The 19,343-nt window shown below is 44.0% G+C and overlaps 1 protein-coding gene across 1 annotated transcript; it reads left to right on the top strand.

Annotated features, from left to right (window-relative positions):
• Positions 1-350: 350 nt before the first annotated feature.
• abcg2b (ATP-binding cassette, sub-family G (WHITE), member 2b) lies at positions 351-17,500 on the top strand. The gene is made up of 15 exons (XM_059334086.1): positions 351-760; positions 1,165-1,224; positions 1,310-1,427; positions 1,527-1,682; positions 2,313-2,470; positions 2,575-2,726; positions 3,001-3,093; positions 12,647-12,798; positions 13,073-13,224; positions 13,727-13,816; positions 13,967-14,091; positions 14,628-14,782; positions 15,845-15,934; positions 16,062-16,114; positions 16,197-17,500. The coding sequence occupies exons 1-15, from the start codon at positions 612-614 to the stop codon at positions 16,342-16,344; spliced, it is 1,851 nt and encodes a 616-aa protein (XP_059190069.1). The 5' UTR covers positions 351-611; the 3' UTR covers positions 16,345-17,500.
• Positions 17,501-19,343: the final 1,843 nt, after the last annotated feature.

Raw genomic sequence — 19,343 nt, 5'->3', positions numbered from 1 at the left:
GTTAAAACAGTTTTGTGAAGGCACTTCCCTGTTTAAAGGTGAATGACCAGGCTCATAAATAACATGTTTTTTCCTAGTTTGGTGTGAGAGAACGTGACTGGTCTGTAGAAAACCTGGACCATAACTCCATCCAACACCTACAGGATGAACTGTTAAGTAAGTCTGGTCTTATCACCAAACATGAATGCCCCCCATGCTCCACCACAAGCCTGAATACAAACAAACAGGTACTGAATGGATGGATGGACAGATGGCTAATATGTGCACTGTGTGAGCAGCACTATACTCCGTATAAACATTGTCATTTGTTATCATCAACTACTATCACATTTAGTCGTGCTTCTTGGGTGCAGTTTCAGCTATATTTAAGATTTTGGGGGGAAAGTTCAAGGTCACACTATCTTCTTGAGAACAGCCTTAAGTCCATGGCATCAGGGCTGAGAGAGTCCAAAGATCAGATGTGTTAATAACTTACAAGCTCTCTCACCTGTCTCTCTAACTCTCTCTCTCTTTGTACCTGACTGCACAGCTCTCTGTGTCAAACTGTAACTCTCTCTATCTTTTTTTAACCACATTTTCTTCTCTGCCTGTATCACCGCTTGTTTTTGACAATGTCCAAGGGGGAACACATCGTCTGTGCTGATGAGTTTTTCCAGGAACGAGGGCCGACCGTCACTTTCAGCAACTTGCACTACAGTGTTCAGGAGACGAGGTTCTGCTGCAGGAGAGGTCCTGAAAAATACATCCTCAATGATGTCAGGTAGGACCTGAGAGTATGTAGGACACACAACATAATGTGTAATTGACTGGCATGTCCGGGCAATCTGTGTGATGTAAAACTCCTGCTGCTTTCCACTACTTTTTTTATACAAAAATAAGTGTATCATGACAGCAAGTAAGGGAACTGGTCAGTTGCAACACTTTCTGCATTTCTCTTGGTTACTCGGAGTCTCATGAATAGACCTACCAAACTTTTTACATATTAAAGTTAAAAAACACTATGTGTAATTCATGGCACAGTTAAAATAGGATGAAAAAAATGTCTCTCCCCATTAACTTCTGTAAGGAGAGGAACTTAGCCTCTCTATGCCTAGTATTCTGTGGACAACGTGTTCTTTGTAGATTAAATTACTTGACTTCATTTTTTCTGATTGGTTGTTGCAGCGGTATCATGAGACCTGGGATGAACGCCATCATGGGTGCCACTGGAAGTGGTAAAACATCGTAAGAAACATGTTCATGAATATGAAAACACACAGGTAGTGTCTTACACACCCATGAATATTTGTTTCTTTCTCTTTTTTTTCAGACTCCTTGATGTAATCGCAGGAAGAAAAGACCCAGTTGGACTGAAGCAAGGAAAAGTGTTGGTGGATGGCAATGTCGTCACGTCTGAGCTCAGACTCAGCTCTGCCTATGTGGTCCAGGTACACAAATACAAACATACACACAAACACTTTATATGAGATTTTCATGCTTTGGATTCCTCCAAGTATTTCATGTCTACATCATCCATGTGATTCCAGGATGATATCCTGATGGGCACTTTGTCTGTGAGGGAGAACCTTCGATTCAGTGCCAACCTGCGTCTAGACCCTGATCATCACTCCTCCACAGATAAAAAAAACAGAGTTGATGGCATAATACAAGACCTGGGCCTAACAGACTGTGCAGACACCAAGGTACAGAGCTACACAGGCTTGCTATTATCTTTATAACTCACTGTACAGCAGTGTTGGAAAGCGACCAATGTACTACTGTGGATGATGGCAGCAGCAACATGTGTTTTAGCCACCTAAAACAAAAAATATGTGTGCGCTATATTTAGAATATTTGCACTGCTTTACCTTGCTATCAGAGAGCCTTTTTAAGTTTCCACTGAGGCAAGTGAAGCTGTTTTATGCTCTTGTAAACGCCACAAAAAGTAATTTTGCCTTGCAGATCAGCCGATGCTGTTGTTGGTCTCCTCTAATGTGACTTTAGTGGTAAAATTTTTTCAAAAAGTCACACAAAAACACAAAGAAACTAACTGATCAAAGCAGCAGTAGAACAGCAACTCCTGTGCTCTGAGAGGTAAAATGACTGTTTTTGTCAATGGAGTCTGGTGGCTTTGACGAGAGCATAGAACAGCCTCTAAAGCATTATTTAGACCATCTACTGTAGGTAACATACTACTGACTATGGGTAAGTACCTTTTACAACCCCACTTAAACAATCCAAACTATCCATCTCTTAGCTACATTAACAGATGTATTTAGTATTTTTCACCTTTGCTGGTGAGTGTAGCAGCCTGGTGTTTTCTATGTGTGCAGATAGGGACAGAGTTTCTGCGTGGTGTCTCTGGAGGTGAAAGAAAAAGGTGCAGCATCGGGATGGAGCTCATCACCTCTCCCTCTCTGCTTTTTCTGGATGAACCGACCACAGGGCTGGATTCTAACACTGCAAACAGTATCATCAATCTACTGCAAAGGTACAATACAATTACTAATTAATTCCACATTAGGCAACAGAGAATTGAAGCATACAATAGTGTCAAAGAATTTAATGCGCACAAATTCTTTGGGGTGTATCCAGGCTGTCCAGAAGAGGAAAGACTGTGATCTTCTCCATCCACCAGCCACGCTACTCCATCGTCAGACAGTTTGACCATCTGACTCTGATGCATAAAGGGGAGGTGGTGTACGCTGGAGCAGCAGACCAGGCACTGGAATATTTCACAAACCTTGGTACGCGTTTGTGTGTTTTCTATGAAACGTGGGACCCCGACTAGGACTCTGTTGTAATATATTGTGACGAGTCCTGATGCTTAAATGTCAGCTACCTCAACTTAGCTGCTGCGTATAATATCCTACTACCTTAATATGACATGAATAAACTTGTAGTCTAAATGGTGAGCTGCTGTTTTATTTAAATCATCTGATACACTGTCAGGATATTGCTTAGTTTTATAGAGGTACTTATTACAGTGTTGCATGTGTGTCTCTGTGTGTTTTTGTACAGGCTACCAAATCGAGCCCTTCAACAACCCAGCTGACTTCTTCATGGACATCACAAATGGAGAGGCACAATCAACATTAGAATCAGTTACTGCAGGTAAACCTACACAAAAGACACTCTCAGTATAAGTATACAGCTTCTACAGAGGCAAGGCAAGTTCATAAGGCACAGTTCAGCAGCAAGGCAATTCAAAGTGCTTCACATAAAAGCATCAAGACAAAGTGGAGAAAAACACATTATAAAAGGACATTTAAAGACAATAAAAAAGAGCCGTTAAAGGGCCAAGATAATAGAAAACAACAACAAGTGAAAATAGAAGAAGACAGGTAAAAAAAATACAAGAATAAACAGTGTTTGAAATGAATATTTATTTGATTTAATAAAAGGCAGTGGCAAACAGAAACAACTTCAATCTTAAATGTAAAAGATTGCAGGCATGATCTTTGGTGATTTGTTGAGTAAGAATACCTCAAGGTGTTCAAGTTAAACTGGGCTGACATTAAAATATAGACGTTATAATACTAGAAGACTAAAAAAGTTTACTGTGATGATGGCAAGATCTCATGTCTCTACATGTCAGAAGGAGCTTCATTTAGCTTAGCATAATACCTCTAAGAAGGGTCGTAACTGGCTGCAATGCTTTTCTGGAATCTGCTGTTTTTTCTGGCAACCTCGAAGTAATGACAACACAGACAGAGAGTCTGTGAGTCAATGGCAACATCAAAATACAATAAAACTTTTGAAAATGTGCATAAAAGTTTTACGCTTGTTTGAGGTGTTTTTGGTCTTTTTCTGAAAATAGTGAATGCGTTGAACGGGAAATGGAAACGCTTTCCGAATAAGTTCTGACATAGCATTTAACTCACATGACTGATCAGCTGTTTCCGAGCTGACATGAAAAAACAATTATATACTGCCCAATTTAATCCGGTTACTGGCAACTTCTCTCCATTTTCTCTCGTCGGTGGCAAAGTTGTCCGATTAGCAACCTCTTTTTTGTTGTTGTTCATTCTCTCTCTCTCACTCTTCACTTCTTTTACTGTTAACTGACGATTTAGCCTACAGCAATACATTTCACTGCCATCTTCAGACAAAAGTACGTTTATGCAGCTTGGTTTATTCGCTGTAAACCGTTTGATGGAAATGTCCCTAATTTTCTTTAATGCAATTTCAAAATTTTGTTTCAAAATTTGTGTCCAGATTTTTACTAATCTATCTTCTATAGTTTAATAAACTCCCCTCTAGAAGGGTTATCGGGAAAGGTACGGCGGATACAACTCCAGTCACTTTTATGATTTTTATTTTCTCAACATACACAATAAGCATCCACACCCTGGGTAGCTGTTACACCACGATAGCCTACCGCTCGTTAGCTTATTAGTGCCGTTAATTAGAAAAGTAAACAGTGACAGTGACGTTGATTAGGTTGTAAACCTGTAATGCAAACATAAACACAAAACTCAGAATTAATGAATGAAATTATACACTCATTCATAAGATAATTAAACATAAACCATGCTAGTCTGCAGCTACTCACCGGCAAGGCGTACCAGTCCTGACTAGTATGTAAATGAAACCAAAACTAAAAAGTGAGACACCTGCTGGAAAGTCCTACACCTCCCACTTGGCCTACTGATTCTGGAATCCAAGTAGGCCACCATAACCCGTTCAAACAGTCATAACTTATAGTTATGACATTTACCCCATGACCATGCACATAACATTGCATTCTTGGATATGAACATACTAAGCTAGAATAGGAATAACTATAACCACAAGGTAGTTTAAATGTCCACAAGTAACACACATAGTCCTTGATAACATGATGACATCCCTCACCGAAACACACCACCAGCCTCCGAGAGGATGGTGGTGGGGGGCGTCTGGATCCTTTACCGAAACACACCATGGTGGGGATCCTTTACTGTCCCTTACCAACCGAAACACACCATGGCGGGGATCCTTTACTGCTCCTCCACTGGTAGCAGAACCACCAACCTCCTAACGTCCCTGTGGAGGGTGGTGGAGGGATAGTTCTCTACACCTCGGCTTCTATAGGATTGTCCGCCGGAAACTGGACAACCATGGCATGTTCTCACTCTCACATCTCGTACTACGCCCTTCACGTCAGGAAATGCTTTAATGACTCGACCCAGCCTGAACTGGCCCCTCAGCGCGTTCTGGTCAGCTAACCACACCAGGTCCCCCGTCGCGACGTTTCTAGCAGGCGCGTGCCACTTCTGTCGAATGTAGAGTCCCGGACCCGCCAGCTGGCTCCACCGCTTCCAGAACTTGTCGACCTCGATCTGGATTGCTCTCAGACGCACAACAGGGTAAGTTGGATACTCAAACCCTCGGGAGTCTCCACTGGGTCCTGCACGACCGAGCAGAAGAGAGTTGGGAGTGATGACTTCCACGGTCTCGTCTTGTACCTGACCTCTGGCACCTATTGGTCTCTCATTTGACAGGTTAGCAGCCAGATAGAGGAGGGTCTGGAACTCCAATGTGGTCAGGTTACCTTCCTCGCCAATGCTGCTTAATGCTCTCTTGAGCACACGGACAGCTGCTTCAGCTGCACCATTTCGGTGGGGAGAGTCAGCCGGGTGAAACACCCATGACCAGTCCGTTCCTGCAGCTGCTGCCTTCTTTTGGACCTGATCCTTGTTGATGCTCCCTAGGAACTCATAAAGCTCCTGTAACACTGGCCTAGCTCCCACGAAGTTGGTTCCTTGATCCGACCAGAGCTTCCTCGGGTGACCCCTAAGAGCCGTGAAGCGCTGGTACGCTTTCAGGAATCCTTCCGTCGACACATCTTCCACGATGTCTGCATGCACTGCTCTCGAAGCCATACAGCTGAACACCACACCCCAGACTTTCATCTTTGTTCTTCGTCTTACAGTGTCTTTGACAACGTAGGGGCCGAAGAGGTCCAGGGCCGTAAACTCAAAGAGTGCAGCTGGTTCAGTTCTTTCGAGGGGAAGCTCACTCATCACCTGTTTGCACATTTTCGCCTTGGTCTTTCGACAGTGCATACAGGAGTCAATGACATTTCTGGCAATCCTTGGTCCCTGCACCACCCATGCTTTAGACCTCACCCGGAGAAGTGTACCAGCAACACCTTCGTGGTTAGCTTCATGGGCCTCTCGTGTGAGAAGGGTACTGATCCACGCATTGTAGGGGACCAAGGGCACACCGGTCTCTCCCTGGGTAATGGTCTGGACTCTACCATGGCAATGCAGGAGCCCTGAAGCTTTATCTCTGCTGACAACGAGTCTATTTAGTGTTGTCACAGGAAACGTAACTCCCTCCTGGGCAGCCAGGCACAGGTCTTGGAATGCAGCTTTGCGTTCCTTTACTGTCAGTACTGCCTCCCACTTTGCTGGCATAGGGGCCCTCCCTAGACGGGCCAACAACTTCCTCACAGCTCTGCGGACATAACCAACTACTCCACAGAGCTTAGCTAGAGAACTGCACCTTGTTGGATCCACTTGGTCTATGAGCGTGGCTCCCCACAGTGACTCGGTTTCCTTGGCCTCGGTTGAGGTCAATTTAGACCCATTTCCTGAGGACGCTGGAGCCAGGCCAACTCCATCTGTGACTACTGAAACTTCACCACCAGGACTGTCAGGGTTTAACAACGTCTTGGCTTGAGCTCTGGTGAGGACTGCACAAAAGGCCTTTCTCTGGAGTTTACTCACCATCTCTCTAGCATCAGCTGCCACTTCAGAAGCGGACTTCATGGGCCAATCCTCGACCGGACTAGACAGGAACTCGGGACCCTTCTGCCACACAGAGTTCTCACCCAGCAGTTCAGGAGAGCACCCCCTCGTGACTAGATCAGCGATGTTGACCTCACCTGGTATCCACCACCAGTCTGTTACGGGTCCAGCCTTCTGGATCTCTCCAACTCGGTTCGCGAAGAACGTCTGGAACCCGTAGCTCTCTCTCTGGATGGCTCCCAGTACCGTCTGACTGTCAATGAAGTGGTACCACTTCTCCACATCCAATCGCCCATGCTTCAATACGTATCCCTTTAGACGTGTAGCGAAGACAGCCCCGCAGACTTCAGCCTTGACCGCGTCGCCCTTCTGTTCAAGGGGAGTTAACTTGGCCTTAGACTCTACCAGCCGGGTGACCACACCATCTGATGTCTCCCATCGCAAGTACAACACAGCGCCATAGGACTCACAGCTCCCGTCAGAAAACGTGATTCCCCAGGGTTTACCCCTCCAGTCGAAGGGGGTGAGGCTCCTGTGGAACTTGATGTTACTCAGACGAGCGTACTCCTTGAACAGTTCAATTGCCTTTCCTCTGAGCTCGTCAGACAGAGGTTCATCCCAGGTGTCTTTAGTAAGCTTGCCAGCTTCCTGGAAGGCTCTTCTCACAAGGATCACTCCTTTCTGTTTTAAGGGTGTTGCTAGACCGATTGGGTCATACAGCCCAGCGATCTGGCTCAGTAGGACCCGACGAGTCAGTGGGTTTGGTGTCCTTACTTCCACTTCTTCTTCAGTGAGGTCGATCTCAGTTCTCATCTTCTTCTTCCTTCTGGAGAAGTTGATGGAGGCCATCACAAAGAGTTTGTCCTCTTGTACGAGGTACCCAACCCCCAGGGCTTTGTTGTCTTCCTCCCCTAGCTGGTTGGGCAACATCAGAGTAACTGGTTTGGACTCTGTCCCATCCCGCCTCCCACTTTGACCGGACCGGACCCAGGGCTTGAGGTAGAAGCCTCCTGCTTTCAGTATCTTCTCCACTCCCTCTAGGATCTTGTCTAGACAGTGTGAGTCATTGTGGGACGTGAGGAGGTCATCGACGTAGGAGTCTTCCACGATGACTCTTCTTTCCTCCTTCATATCAAGGAACTGGGGCAGCTTTGCGGTTTCTCGCATTGCAACCTGTGCAATGCACCCCGCCGGTTTGTCTCCCATGTTCACCCTCACGACAGCATAGTCCTCAATCTCATCTTTTGGTGAGTCTCTCCACAGGAACCGATGCATATGGACCTCTTGTTCCTCCAGCCATACCGAATTATACATTTTGGTGATGTCTCCGATGGCTGCATGTTCTCCTTCCCGGAACCTGAGGAGCACCGCCCTGATGGGATTTAGGACGTCTGGACCTTTGAGCAAAATGCTATTCATGCTCACCCCTCTGAACTCCTGGCTGCTATTCCAGACAAGGCGCACCGGTGTAGTCACTGAGTGGGGGTTTGGAGCGGTTAGGTGGCTCACCCACCACACAGCGCCATCCCAGTTGTCCATCACGTCCTTGGTGAGCTTAACAGCAGCTCCCCTCCCAACCATCTCGTGGACTTGCCTCATGTAAGCGTCTTTCCACATGGGGTCTTTCATGAGCCGCTTCTCAGCCCTCAGGAACGTTGCCTCCACAGCCTTTCGGTTGTTGGGAAGAGAAGCTGGGTTTTCCTTCCAGGGATACTTCGCATCCCAGTGTGGCTGGTTGCTGTGGGTGTCACTCTCCCTGAAGGTAAGACCTGCCCTTATTATCTCCAGCTCTTTCTCGTCGGCCAGGGACATCTCCTTTCCTCCTGGTGGGCACTTTCCACAGCGACACCCTCCACAGGCAGGATTACAGGCAGCTCCGATGCTATCCCATTTTAGCCACTCAAGGACCTCTTTATTGCATGCTGCTGTCGTTCGAACTTGCACGCAGCTGTCTTGTTCGAAATGGCTTCCTGACTTTCCCACGACGTGTTCTTCGACTTTGATGGCTACCGTCCTCATGGAGTGTGCGAAGTGCGTCCTTGAGTGCCACGTGGTCACCTCCACTTCTTCAAAGAGGTCAGGATGCATACCACTCACGATCTTGCCTAGAGGACCATCCCACAATACCAGGTCGCCGACCCTTTGCAGTCTTTGTGGAGCTAATCGGCCTTCGCGAGTACTAATCAGTAGATCGATCTTCTCTGGGCGGGCCAGTTCTCCCGGCTTAACTTCAGGGAAGAACTGCTCCAGCCGCTCCGATCTCACCACTCGATCCACTTTGGCGATGTCTTCCATCCCGTAGCAGATCATCTCGTGGAACTTCAGGGTTCCTCGTGAGGTCCACACCTTTATTGTCACAAGGTACCTTTTTGTATCAACTCTCACCTTCAACGTGCCGACACCATACACGACATGTGATATTGGTTCCCCGGTTAGTCCGAGTTTTTCCGCCGCTTGGTGTGTAATGTAATTAGTGTCGGAAGCAAGATCCACCAAGGCTCCGAGGCTGTCTCCTCTCTTTGTCGTGACAGGTACGAGCATCATGAGGACTGGATGTTCTTTCAAGCCGCTCTGTTTTATCAGACCATCACCGACACACACTCTTGACGTTACCTTGTTTGTACAGGCTCTGCGGACGGCTTCCAACTGGCGGGGAGTCAGTCCTAACTCGGCGAACACAGCCTCTTGCTCCTCTGTCGGACCACGAGGTCCCCTCTTTTCCTCTGCGTTGCCTTCCCTTTTGGCAGCATCCTTCTTTGTTGATGCCTTAGGGCAGAGGAAATAGTGGTGGTCTGCCGTAGTGTCACCTTTCTTACACTCCTCCTTACGACAGAGGAACTTCGGAGTGCAGGCACCGTCGACCCCGTGAACATCCAGGCACTTTATACATGCTTTTGCCTTTTTCACCTGAGCTTTCTTTTCGGACAGATTGGCCTTCCTGAAAGTTTTGCAGCGAAACAGTTTTCCTCCGTGTTCTTCATCACCACACACAGCACATGGTATCTGCTGGGTGTCTCGCCTGACTTCACTTGCTGTTGTTTTAGTGAACGACTTCTTTTCTTTCCCTCTGGTACCCGGCTTCTCCCGGCAGCTTGGTCTCTCAGGAGCGCCAGCAGGCCATGGTTTGCTGGGTAGCAACTGCTCCAACCTCACGAGTAACGACTTTTGGTCTTCCAGGAACAGCAAGAGCCTGTCAAAACGGTTTCCTGGGAGGACATTGTTAACAGGGTTCCTCACACACATGAGCCACTCTCTTTTCATGACATCAGGGAGTTTACTCTCTAAAGACCGAATTACAAGCTGATTCTGACTAGCGTCTGCGCACCCCAGATCCATGAGGTCCAATGCCGCCCTCTCAACTGCTAGGATCAACTCTAACGTCTCTCGTGGCTGGTGGTTCTTTACAGCAGGTCGTGATTGTAGCTCCAACACGATCTCTTCTGCTGTTTGTGCTTTATCACCATAACAATTTTCTAATTCCCTGAAGATATCGTTCGCATCTCTGCAACGCAACAGTCTGAGTTCACCTTTCACGGTCTCATCTATACTGTCTAGTAAGTGAAGTTTCTTACACTCCCGCGATCCAGTAGGTTCCGCTTGTGCCTGGATACTCTCCCATTCAGTCTTCCAGCGCCAATAGTCCCTCCTGTCCCCGGAGAACTTAGGCAAACTTATGGGTGTGAGCCTTATTTTAGGTCGAACCCACTGAGAGCTGTTACCCCCCCCCCGACGTACGCACCAGAGCCACTGTACGGTATGCTACTACCTTGTCCCATGCTGAGATCGACAGGCGGAGCAGCGTGAGCACTCAGCAATTGTGGCGTGCTGGCGAGGGCTGACTGTAGAGCGAAACTGACATCAAGACCACCGTCAGACCGTCGTGACTGCAGGGTGGGCTGTAATGTCTGTTGGGGAGTACTGAGTGTGGGAGCTGCTACATACCCGCTCGGAGGTTGACTACTGACAGTAGCGACTTGAGCAGCGCTGGTAGTGATGCTTGCTCTGTCAGCAGAAATGAACGGAGGAGAGCTTGTCACATATACAGTTCCCTGCCCATCAACGGGCGGAGTGACAACAGCGGACTGGGTGGTAAGAGGAGGGGTAGCAACAGCAAGGGCTACTGGTTTGGTAGAAGGGATGTTATCTGCAGCTGTAAGGCTGTCACTAACTGATGCGACACGCCCACCGACCGCGTTATCGTCTCCCACATCTTCATCCTCTTCCCCCTCACCTATGTCACCGTCGTCATCGTCATCTGTACTGTTCCTTTTCGTGACCTCATTGTCACGTCGGCATGTCCACTCATCCATCAGTTGCTCCTTGTCCTCTCTCAATGATAAAAAGAGCGTCCATCCGTCCTTCCCATACGGCCGATAGTCTCTCCAAGGGTACAGGGCCTCTCTGAGTCCATGGAGTTTCCTATCCAGTCTACTACTTTCGACCCCTTGCTGCGACCATGGCACTACTTTGTCCGACCCGAGTGCCTCAGCCCGATCAAAAGCTGACTTGAACTGTGTTACGAGGGTGTCTATGTCTGGTGCTGCATACTTGGACCACAGCATGTCCAAGATCTTGCTCTCAGTGTCAAGGAACTTTTGCTCACTGGCGTCTCTCCTCACCAGGGCGTCCTGCGACTCACTGTCGTCACCTGTAGGCTCTATCTGCCTCTGTGCGTCAATATATTCATTACTGGCATCAAGGAGTTTATTATAATCATCCTTCAATCTGGCTAACTCTTCTGCCAACTCAACTTCACGTAAACGGCCAGCACTGACATCAAGGCGGTTTATTCGTGTTGTAAAGTTTCGTTGCGCATTTGAGCGGCTCCGCTTTAAGCCCTCTAGATCTGGCTTGTCGTCTGCCATTCTGTCTCCTCGAGGCGAGCAGAATCACTTTTAGCAAAAAGACTCGTTCAAAAGATTCGTTCCTAACGAACGGCTCGGCAAAAGACTTGTTCGAAAGATTCGTTCGAAACGGGCGACTCGTCCACGAACGACGCAGACGTCTTTGGCCGGTTGCTTTACAAAGTCACTTTAACGGCTCTGCAGCTTTACTTACGGTTGTGGAAGTTATTTAGCGTTTTAACGGCCCCGTTAGCTCTTGGCTTCGGCTCCTCCGTTGTCTCAGCGTTGCTGACGGCCGCTTCCTTCTCAGACTCCGGGTCTCCGGTCCCGGCGCCGGCCCTCAACGATGGCTGTTCTCCGCTCGGGGTCCGTGTACTCTGTGGCACGGCTCCGACAGCGGTTTACAACTGTCCAGATTTTTACTAATCTATCTTCTATAGTTTAATAAACTCCCCTCTGGAAGGGTTATCGGGAAAGGTACGGCGGATACAACTCCAGTCACTTTTATGATTTTTATTTTCTCAACATACACAATAAGCATCCACACCCTGGGTAGCTGTTACACCACGATAGCCTACCGCTCGTTAGCTTATTAGTGCCGTTAATTAGAAAAGTAAACAGTGACAGTGACGTTGATTAGGTTGTAAACCTGTAATGCAAACATAAACACAAAACTCAGAATTAATGAATGAAATTATACACTCATTCATAAGATAATTAAACATAAACCATGCTAGTCTGCAGCTACTCACCGGCAAGGCGTACCAGTCCTGACTAGTATATAAATGAAACCAAAACTAAAAAGTGAGACACCTGCTGGAAAGTCCTACAATTTGCTTTGACTTTAATGGAAACATAGCTAGTGTTCTCCATAAAAAGGTTCCAGCTTTTTAAAAAAAGTTCAAAATCTCAAACTTTTTAAAAATTCTTTAACCACATTTAGATTTTATTCCAGTTGCCCAGATAACGTTTTTGCAAATCACCAAACCGTGAGAAGAGTCTATGGCCGCTATAAAAATAGAAGTTTATTATCCTGATCTTATCTACCCCATGGCGATTTGTCATGGCATCTCTCTCTTTCCACAGTCGAGTGCATTAACCCATTGGCAACAAGGTTTCGCCAGTCCCAACTGTGCCATAAAGTGCTTGAGGAGTTGGACCATGTGAACCAGAGTGTTGCTAACAAGGCCAAAGGTCAAGAAAAGCCCCCCGACTATGCTACCTCTTTCCTCTATCAGGTCAGATAATTCTGCTGCTCAGAAACACACAAAAACATTAAATAAAACATGTTTCTTTCATTATAAATCATTTAAAACTAATTATCCTTTTGAGGAAATTAAAACATTGGTCGTTAAATTGAACTGATACAGAAGTGAGTTTATGATGTTAAGTCACAGCGTTTAATGACAGCTGGTAACTCCCTGTGCTTGGCTGCCTGCTGCATGAACCCTCTTTATAACCGCTATCATGCCCATAAAAAACAATTTCTGTCTGTGTTTGTGTGCAAGACAGATGCGTGTGGTGTGTGGCAGGACGGTGATGAACTCTCTGAGGAACCCTCAGACCTCTTATGCCCAGATGGCTCTCAACATCTTCTTTGCAGTTCTGGTGGGACTCATTTATTTCCAAATGCCCTTAACAATGCCCGAGGCTACACAGAACAGGTACAGTACACGTAACCTGCAGCAGAACAGCCAGCCTGGCTTTGAATCTGTGTGTAAATTTACCTCTGAACACTCTTTTTTTCCCTGAAAATGGCCCCTTTTGTCAGCTCATTTCAAGGCCCAATTACAACAGAACAATTACATAAAAATACAAGATAATATCAAGCTTTTTCTTTATTGTTCTGAAGGTTGTCATTGTGCATTATTGTCAGTGTCAATATGTCCAATTTCAGAAAAGGCTGCAAGAATAATGCCTTATTGTGGACTGTCAGGAGGGGATATTAAATATGATGTTTAAGAAATAAAGATCTATTATGCGAGCACTATGGGTTTAATGGCTGTAATGCAACAGGATGCTGTAATAACCGCTTTTAAAAGTTTATGGGGATAAAACCCAGGTTGTGGTGACATTTGTTGCATAACTTTACATAAGACGAACTGATAATCAGATAACTCTCTCTCTCTCTCTCTCTCTCTCTCTCTCTCTCTCTCTGGACAACAGGACGGGAGCGTTCTTCTTCCTTATCATCAACATGGTGTTCGGGAATCTCTCTGCCGTTGAACTCTTTATCAATGAAAGGGCAATCTTCATGTGAGTGAAAGATAAAAGATCACATCTCTTTTTAAAGCCATGTGAAGGATTAGGCTTGTCTTAGTCTATATTTCAAAACTTAACAAAAAAGCAACAACCTCCTCCAAGTTTGTATTGATGTATTTATGTTTCTTCTCTTTTTTGTTGCAGCCACGAGAACTCGAGTGGCTATTACCGTACCTCTGTCTACTTCCTGTCAAAGATCTTTGCTGATCTCATCCCCAACCGCGTCATTCCCATCTTTATTTTTTCAGCCATCGCCTACTATATGATGGGTAATTCTCTCTCTCTCTCTCTCACACACACACACACACACACACTAAGAATGCACATCATATTGTATTATGCAGATGGGGGAGACTGCCTTGATGCAGAGAGGAGCAGGTGCTGTTTTATTCATGTACTTCAGACGACTATTCCACCTGATCTGCTGACTTTAGTGCTCATGCAGAGATCTCCAGATCCAAGAAGTGCCTTTGTCATTTTCCCCAGTTGACTGAGAGTGTGAAAGAAGCGCATTAAGTAGAGAATAAGAAAACAGTCCATAATTCTTCTGTGCAGACTTGGTTTCACCCTGAGGGGGTTTAAGTTTTAAGAATTGAAATGTAGATGACAGGAAGCTGCCCGACTCCACTTTTGCATGTCTTCCTGATTTACGCTTCTACTGTTGATCTCTTTTTGTGTCAAACCTTTTATTTGACCTTTCTGCCAAGCAGAGGGAAGCAGCTAAAAGCAATACTCTGGATTTTTATAAAATTGTCCATTCTCATAGTCATTTCTGTCCTCCTGTTGACATGCATGCATCTCTCAGGACTGAAGCCGGACTTTGAATCCTTTGCGTGTTTCGCCCTGAACATGTCTCTGGTCAGCCTGGCAGGAGTCGGCCTGGCCTTCCTCGTCTCGGCCAGTGTATCTTCATTCGCCATGGCTAACATCCTCATTGCTCTGCCCTTCGTCTTCATGATGGTGAGATGTCGAGACACAAAATATAATGACTCTCAGAGAGTGTAGACCTCCACCTCCTGTTTATAACTTTTTGCTAAAAAAGCGAAGGGAACTTAGTTTTAAAAATAAAATGTATTTGAGAAGCTAATTAATATAAGATAAGATATTTATTTTATTTGTGCCACAACAGGGAAATATCGAGTGTTACAGCAGCAAAAAGTGCAGCAAAAATAAATAGAATCATCAATAAAATAACAATAAACAGAAACAAGCAATGTTAACAAGAAATAAAAAGTATTAACAATTTAAGCAAGAAGAGATATAAAAAGTATTTACACTTTAAACAATAAGAAATATAAAATATATACAATATAGACAGACTCAACACTAATTATTCCAATTGTTCAACACCACATGAATGCAGCACAAATGCCTGTTCAACAACATGTTGATAGTTGTTTACAGTATTTGGGTAACAGTGGTGAACAGAGGAAATGGATCAGGTGAGCCATGAGAGATGATTGGAAACTCATCTTTCCAATTATTGCAACAGCATGTGAATGCAGCACAAATACCCTAACATTGATAAGGCAAGTGAAAATTAATTTGTGCACTTGCGCCGTTATTCAGTTCAACTCCAAAATGAAATGTTTTATTCCTATGCTTCACCCAGTTTTTCGCCAAGTATTATGAAAATCAGGCCAGTAGTTTTTTTTTCCATTATCCTGCTGATAAACAGAAAAACTTCACCACAAACATAAACCGGTGGAGGTGATAAACATACATGACTGAGAACATAATGTGTACCTTTTGAATATATAGAGTCATGAAAAAATTATTAGACCATTGTACAAGGTACATTTGTTTGGACAAATATAATGATAACAACAAAAATAGCTCATAAGAGTTTAATTTAAGAGCTGATATCTAGACATTTTCCATGGTTTTCTTGATGATAATTTTGGTTATCATCAAGAAAACCATGGAAAATGTCTAGATATCAGCTCTTGAATTAAACTCTTATAGTAGTATGTTTTAAAAGTGTATTATTCCCTCTGTTCCGTCTCCATCCTTACACTTCAGGTCTTTGGTGGTTTTCTTGTCAATCTCAACGCCATGCTGAGCTGGCTCTCCTGGCTGCAGTGGATCAGTATCTTCAAATATGGACTGAACGTAAGATATGAAAAAAGGCAGAATAAGAGCAGAAGGGTGTGGCTGTGGGAATGAGATGAGCGGTGGTGAATTTAATCTTGTATTTATCTCGGGAGATTGGTCAGCTCGGTCTCTTTGTCCCTCACAGGCTGCATTCATCACCGAGTATAAAGGACAGACTTTCTACTTTAACAAGACCAAGTGAGTGCTAAGTGATAACATAGACACTCCTTAAAACACAATAACACACACACACACTGAGCCTCTCTTATCTGTGCTGCAGGGTCCCGGGGGAGCTGTTGCTGAGAACCCAGGGCATCGACTACTCTGTGTGGGGCTTCTGGCAGAACGAGGTGGCTCTGCTGGGAATCACATTGGTCTGCATGTTCCTGGCCTACGTACAGCTGCGACGAATCAACCGCTGGAAATGATGTCGGTCCCCTTATGTATTCATCCTCTGTGTCTTTATCTAATTTATTTATCAGACCTCAAATGAAACACAGACTACCATTTGGGGGTAAAAAGAACATAGTATTGTAAAGTTGTTTTTAGATGTTTCTTTCTAATGTGATTATTTAAATTATTATTTAAAATTAGGGCCATGATTATGGCCAAAATGATAATCACGATTATTTTGATCAATATTGTAATCACGATTATTAATCACGATTATTCATTTTGTCAGGGAAAACATCTGTATTTTTATTTCACTACTTTTAAACAAACAATAGGAACAGTTTTAGTGTGTACACAGAGTGTCCGGTGCTTGTTGTAAACAAACAGAGATCGCTAAGTGAACACCTCCTGCAGCAGCAGCACATACACACTGTACTGCTACAGAGCTAACTGTTAGCCTGTTAGCAATTTGCAGACTGGACGCTAAGGGGTTAACATCCCCTCCGGCTCTGCAGCTGGGAGAGACTGCTGCAGGAGCACTGTGCCGCTTTTTGAAAATTTGTCGCTAAGGACGCCTGAAAACTTGCTAAATATAGCAACAAAGTGTTGTTGTGGCGTTAAGTACTACGTCACATCCTGCCTATTGCTCACTCGTTATATTTAGTCAGCTACACGAAACCTTAATTATGCGTTCCCCCCTGGTGGTTGGTGGACTTCTGGTGTAGAAAGTGCTTGATTAAATATGCAGGAGAGTCGCATTTTAAAATGGAAATATCGCCGACGATCAGGTTAATTTAATCGTGGCGGCCAAAATCGTGATCACAATTAGAATATGATTAATTGTGCAGCCCTATTTAAAATCTCAATATTCGTTAAACATTCACACAGAGTCTCTCCCTCTCTCTTTCTCTCTCTCTCACTCTCACTCGTGCTCTGATGCATAAACTAACACACGTGTTATAACATTTGACTCCCAGGTGGATTAGCTGCCACTAAGCACACTTGGTCTGTCCACGAGAGAATGTACCGCCACACCAGCTTCTAAGTCCTCACAAATCTACTTACAGTGAGGGAGGCCTCATTGGCTAAAGCAAAGGAAAGATGTACAGAATGTATACATTACAGGGGAATCTAGTTGTTTAAAAAAATCACCATTATCAGTTCTAGAGCTAACGAATAACAGACAGTGGATAAAGTTATTGCCTTTTTATTTTTTAAATCTTCTTTCTATTGCTATGTTTCATATTTACAGTTTGTTATGGTCCCTCCCCCCCACCCTCGTCCTCTTGTCCAGGAGCACACAGGTCACCAGAAAAGAAACAAACACATACAAAACAAATAAATTAATAAATGGATAGTACTACTACGAACAATGCTAATTATAGAAAATAAATAGACTAAAAAAACTAAATAAGATTGAATAAATATAATAAAATAGTTGTGATAAAAAAAACAATACCTTTATACACAGAATAATGCAGTGTAAGTCAGACATTGCACCATTGTATAAAAATTGACGCCAATCGTGTGGAACAGAAAAAAAAAAGTATTATTTGATTTATTTTCAAAAGGGAGTGTCACTTATTATAAAGGCAGTGTTTCCTCAACCAAAAAAAGAAAACCCCATCTCTTTTAATTCTATTCCCTTTTTATTAATGCCTTGCAGAAACAGTAGGGAATAGGCTTTTTTTGTGTAATATACTTTTTTTATTATTATAAACTTATAAATGCAATTTTTACAAAAATATACCAATCAACATAAAGTATGTAAACTCATAATATGCATGCACTAAAAGTTGATTGCAGGACATAGGAAAAGATTCACATGTAACAAAAAAGCATTACAAAATGAACCCTCAGTTTGCCTCGCTTTATGTTTGGAAAATCATCCTTTTCCACTCTGTCTGACTGTATCACATATTGTATGTTCTGTATCATCATGTACCAACTCTTCACTGAAGCTATATAAAGTGTAATATTTAGACCCAAGACCCCATGATTTTTTTGGCTGCACTGCTGCATTAAAGTGAAATAATCAACATGTTTTGTGCATTGTTTGTTCACTGTCACAAACATTTCTCCTTTACATTAAGCGTATAAGGAATCCTGGGAAACTAAATGTTTAAATAATGTTGGCTGCACAGCATCATTTGGAAACCAGGCAAAGGGTCAGTGAGGTTGAAGAAGTGGACTATCTTTTTAAATAAGAGCTTTTTTACTGATATCCTGAGTTAACAACAAGGGAGGAAAGTGCGGGTTCTGAGGAAAACCTGAACAAGACAATGTAGTCCTGCCAGTTTTCAGTTTTCAGTTTCTGATTCTAGACATTTTCCATTGTTTTCTTGATAATGATTTTTGTTATTATTGATAATGATTTGGTTATTATCAAGAAATTAAAGAAAACAAGGGTGTTCTCAACCCAATGAAGGAATATTAGCAAGTCTGCTGGTGACAGATAGCTTAAAGAAAGTAAAATAAATGGATGTAACTACCCAAAACAAGCATGACATAGACGTGGCTTTGCTGTGCACTGACAACTCGTAAAGGTTGACTCACATAACTTCAAAAAACAGTTCTGTTTGTCTTGTCTGTCTTCCAAATCCACGTGGACCTTGTTATTCTTTATACTCTGTATTCTCACTTCTACCTTTGCTTTTACACTCAGCTCGGTTCCTGCATAATTAGTACGGCCAAACGGCAAATGACCAAAAAAGGTTTATTTTAAAGTTTTAAACATGGGAATTGTTAGTGAAAAACATTCAGCATTTTATGTGTTCAGATGTGCTGACAAACAGTAAAAATGTCTTTACTTTCCCCTGCGACTTGGAGAAGAAAGTGGATCAAACAAGACAGCAGGAACAGAACATCTCGTAAACTTGCAAAAAATCTTTGTCAGTTTCATAAAAAACTTCAACGCTGTCACAATGGATAAATATCTCAGCAGAACTCGTCACAGTAACAGAGAAACACAAAGCACATCTTCTAATACCAACTAGCCAATACACAGAAACAGCAGTTCATTCTCCGGTTGCCT

The sequence above is a fragment of the Centropristis striata genome, chromosome 1 (assembly GCF_030273125.1).
Source record: "Centropristis striata isolate RG_2023a ecotype Rhode Island chromosome 1, C.striata_1.0, whole genome shotgun sequence".
NCBI classification, from domain to species: Eukaryota; Metazoa; Chordata; class Actinopteri; order Perciformes; family Serranidae; genus Centropristis; species Centropristis striata.
This window is presented reverse-complemented; position numbering and strand designations above follow the sequence as displayed.

Excerpts from the sequence above, each read along its gene's own strand:
- abcg2b (XM_059334086.1), top strand. The coding sequence starts at position 612 with ATGTCCAAGGGGGAACACATCGTCTGTGCTGATGAGTTTTTCCAGGAA. Across the intron at positions 1,225-1,309 it reads ACTGGAAGTGGTAAAACATC|ACTCCTTGATGTAATCGCAG; the intron begins GTAAGAAACATG and ends CTTTTTTTTCAG. Across the intron at positions 14,092-14,627 it reads CATCGCCTACTATATGATGG|GACTGAAGCCGGACTTTGAA; the intron begins GTAATTCTCTCT and ends TGCATCTCTCAG.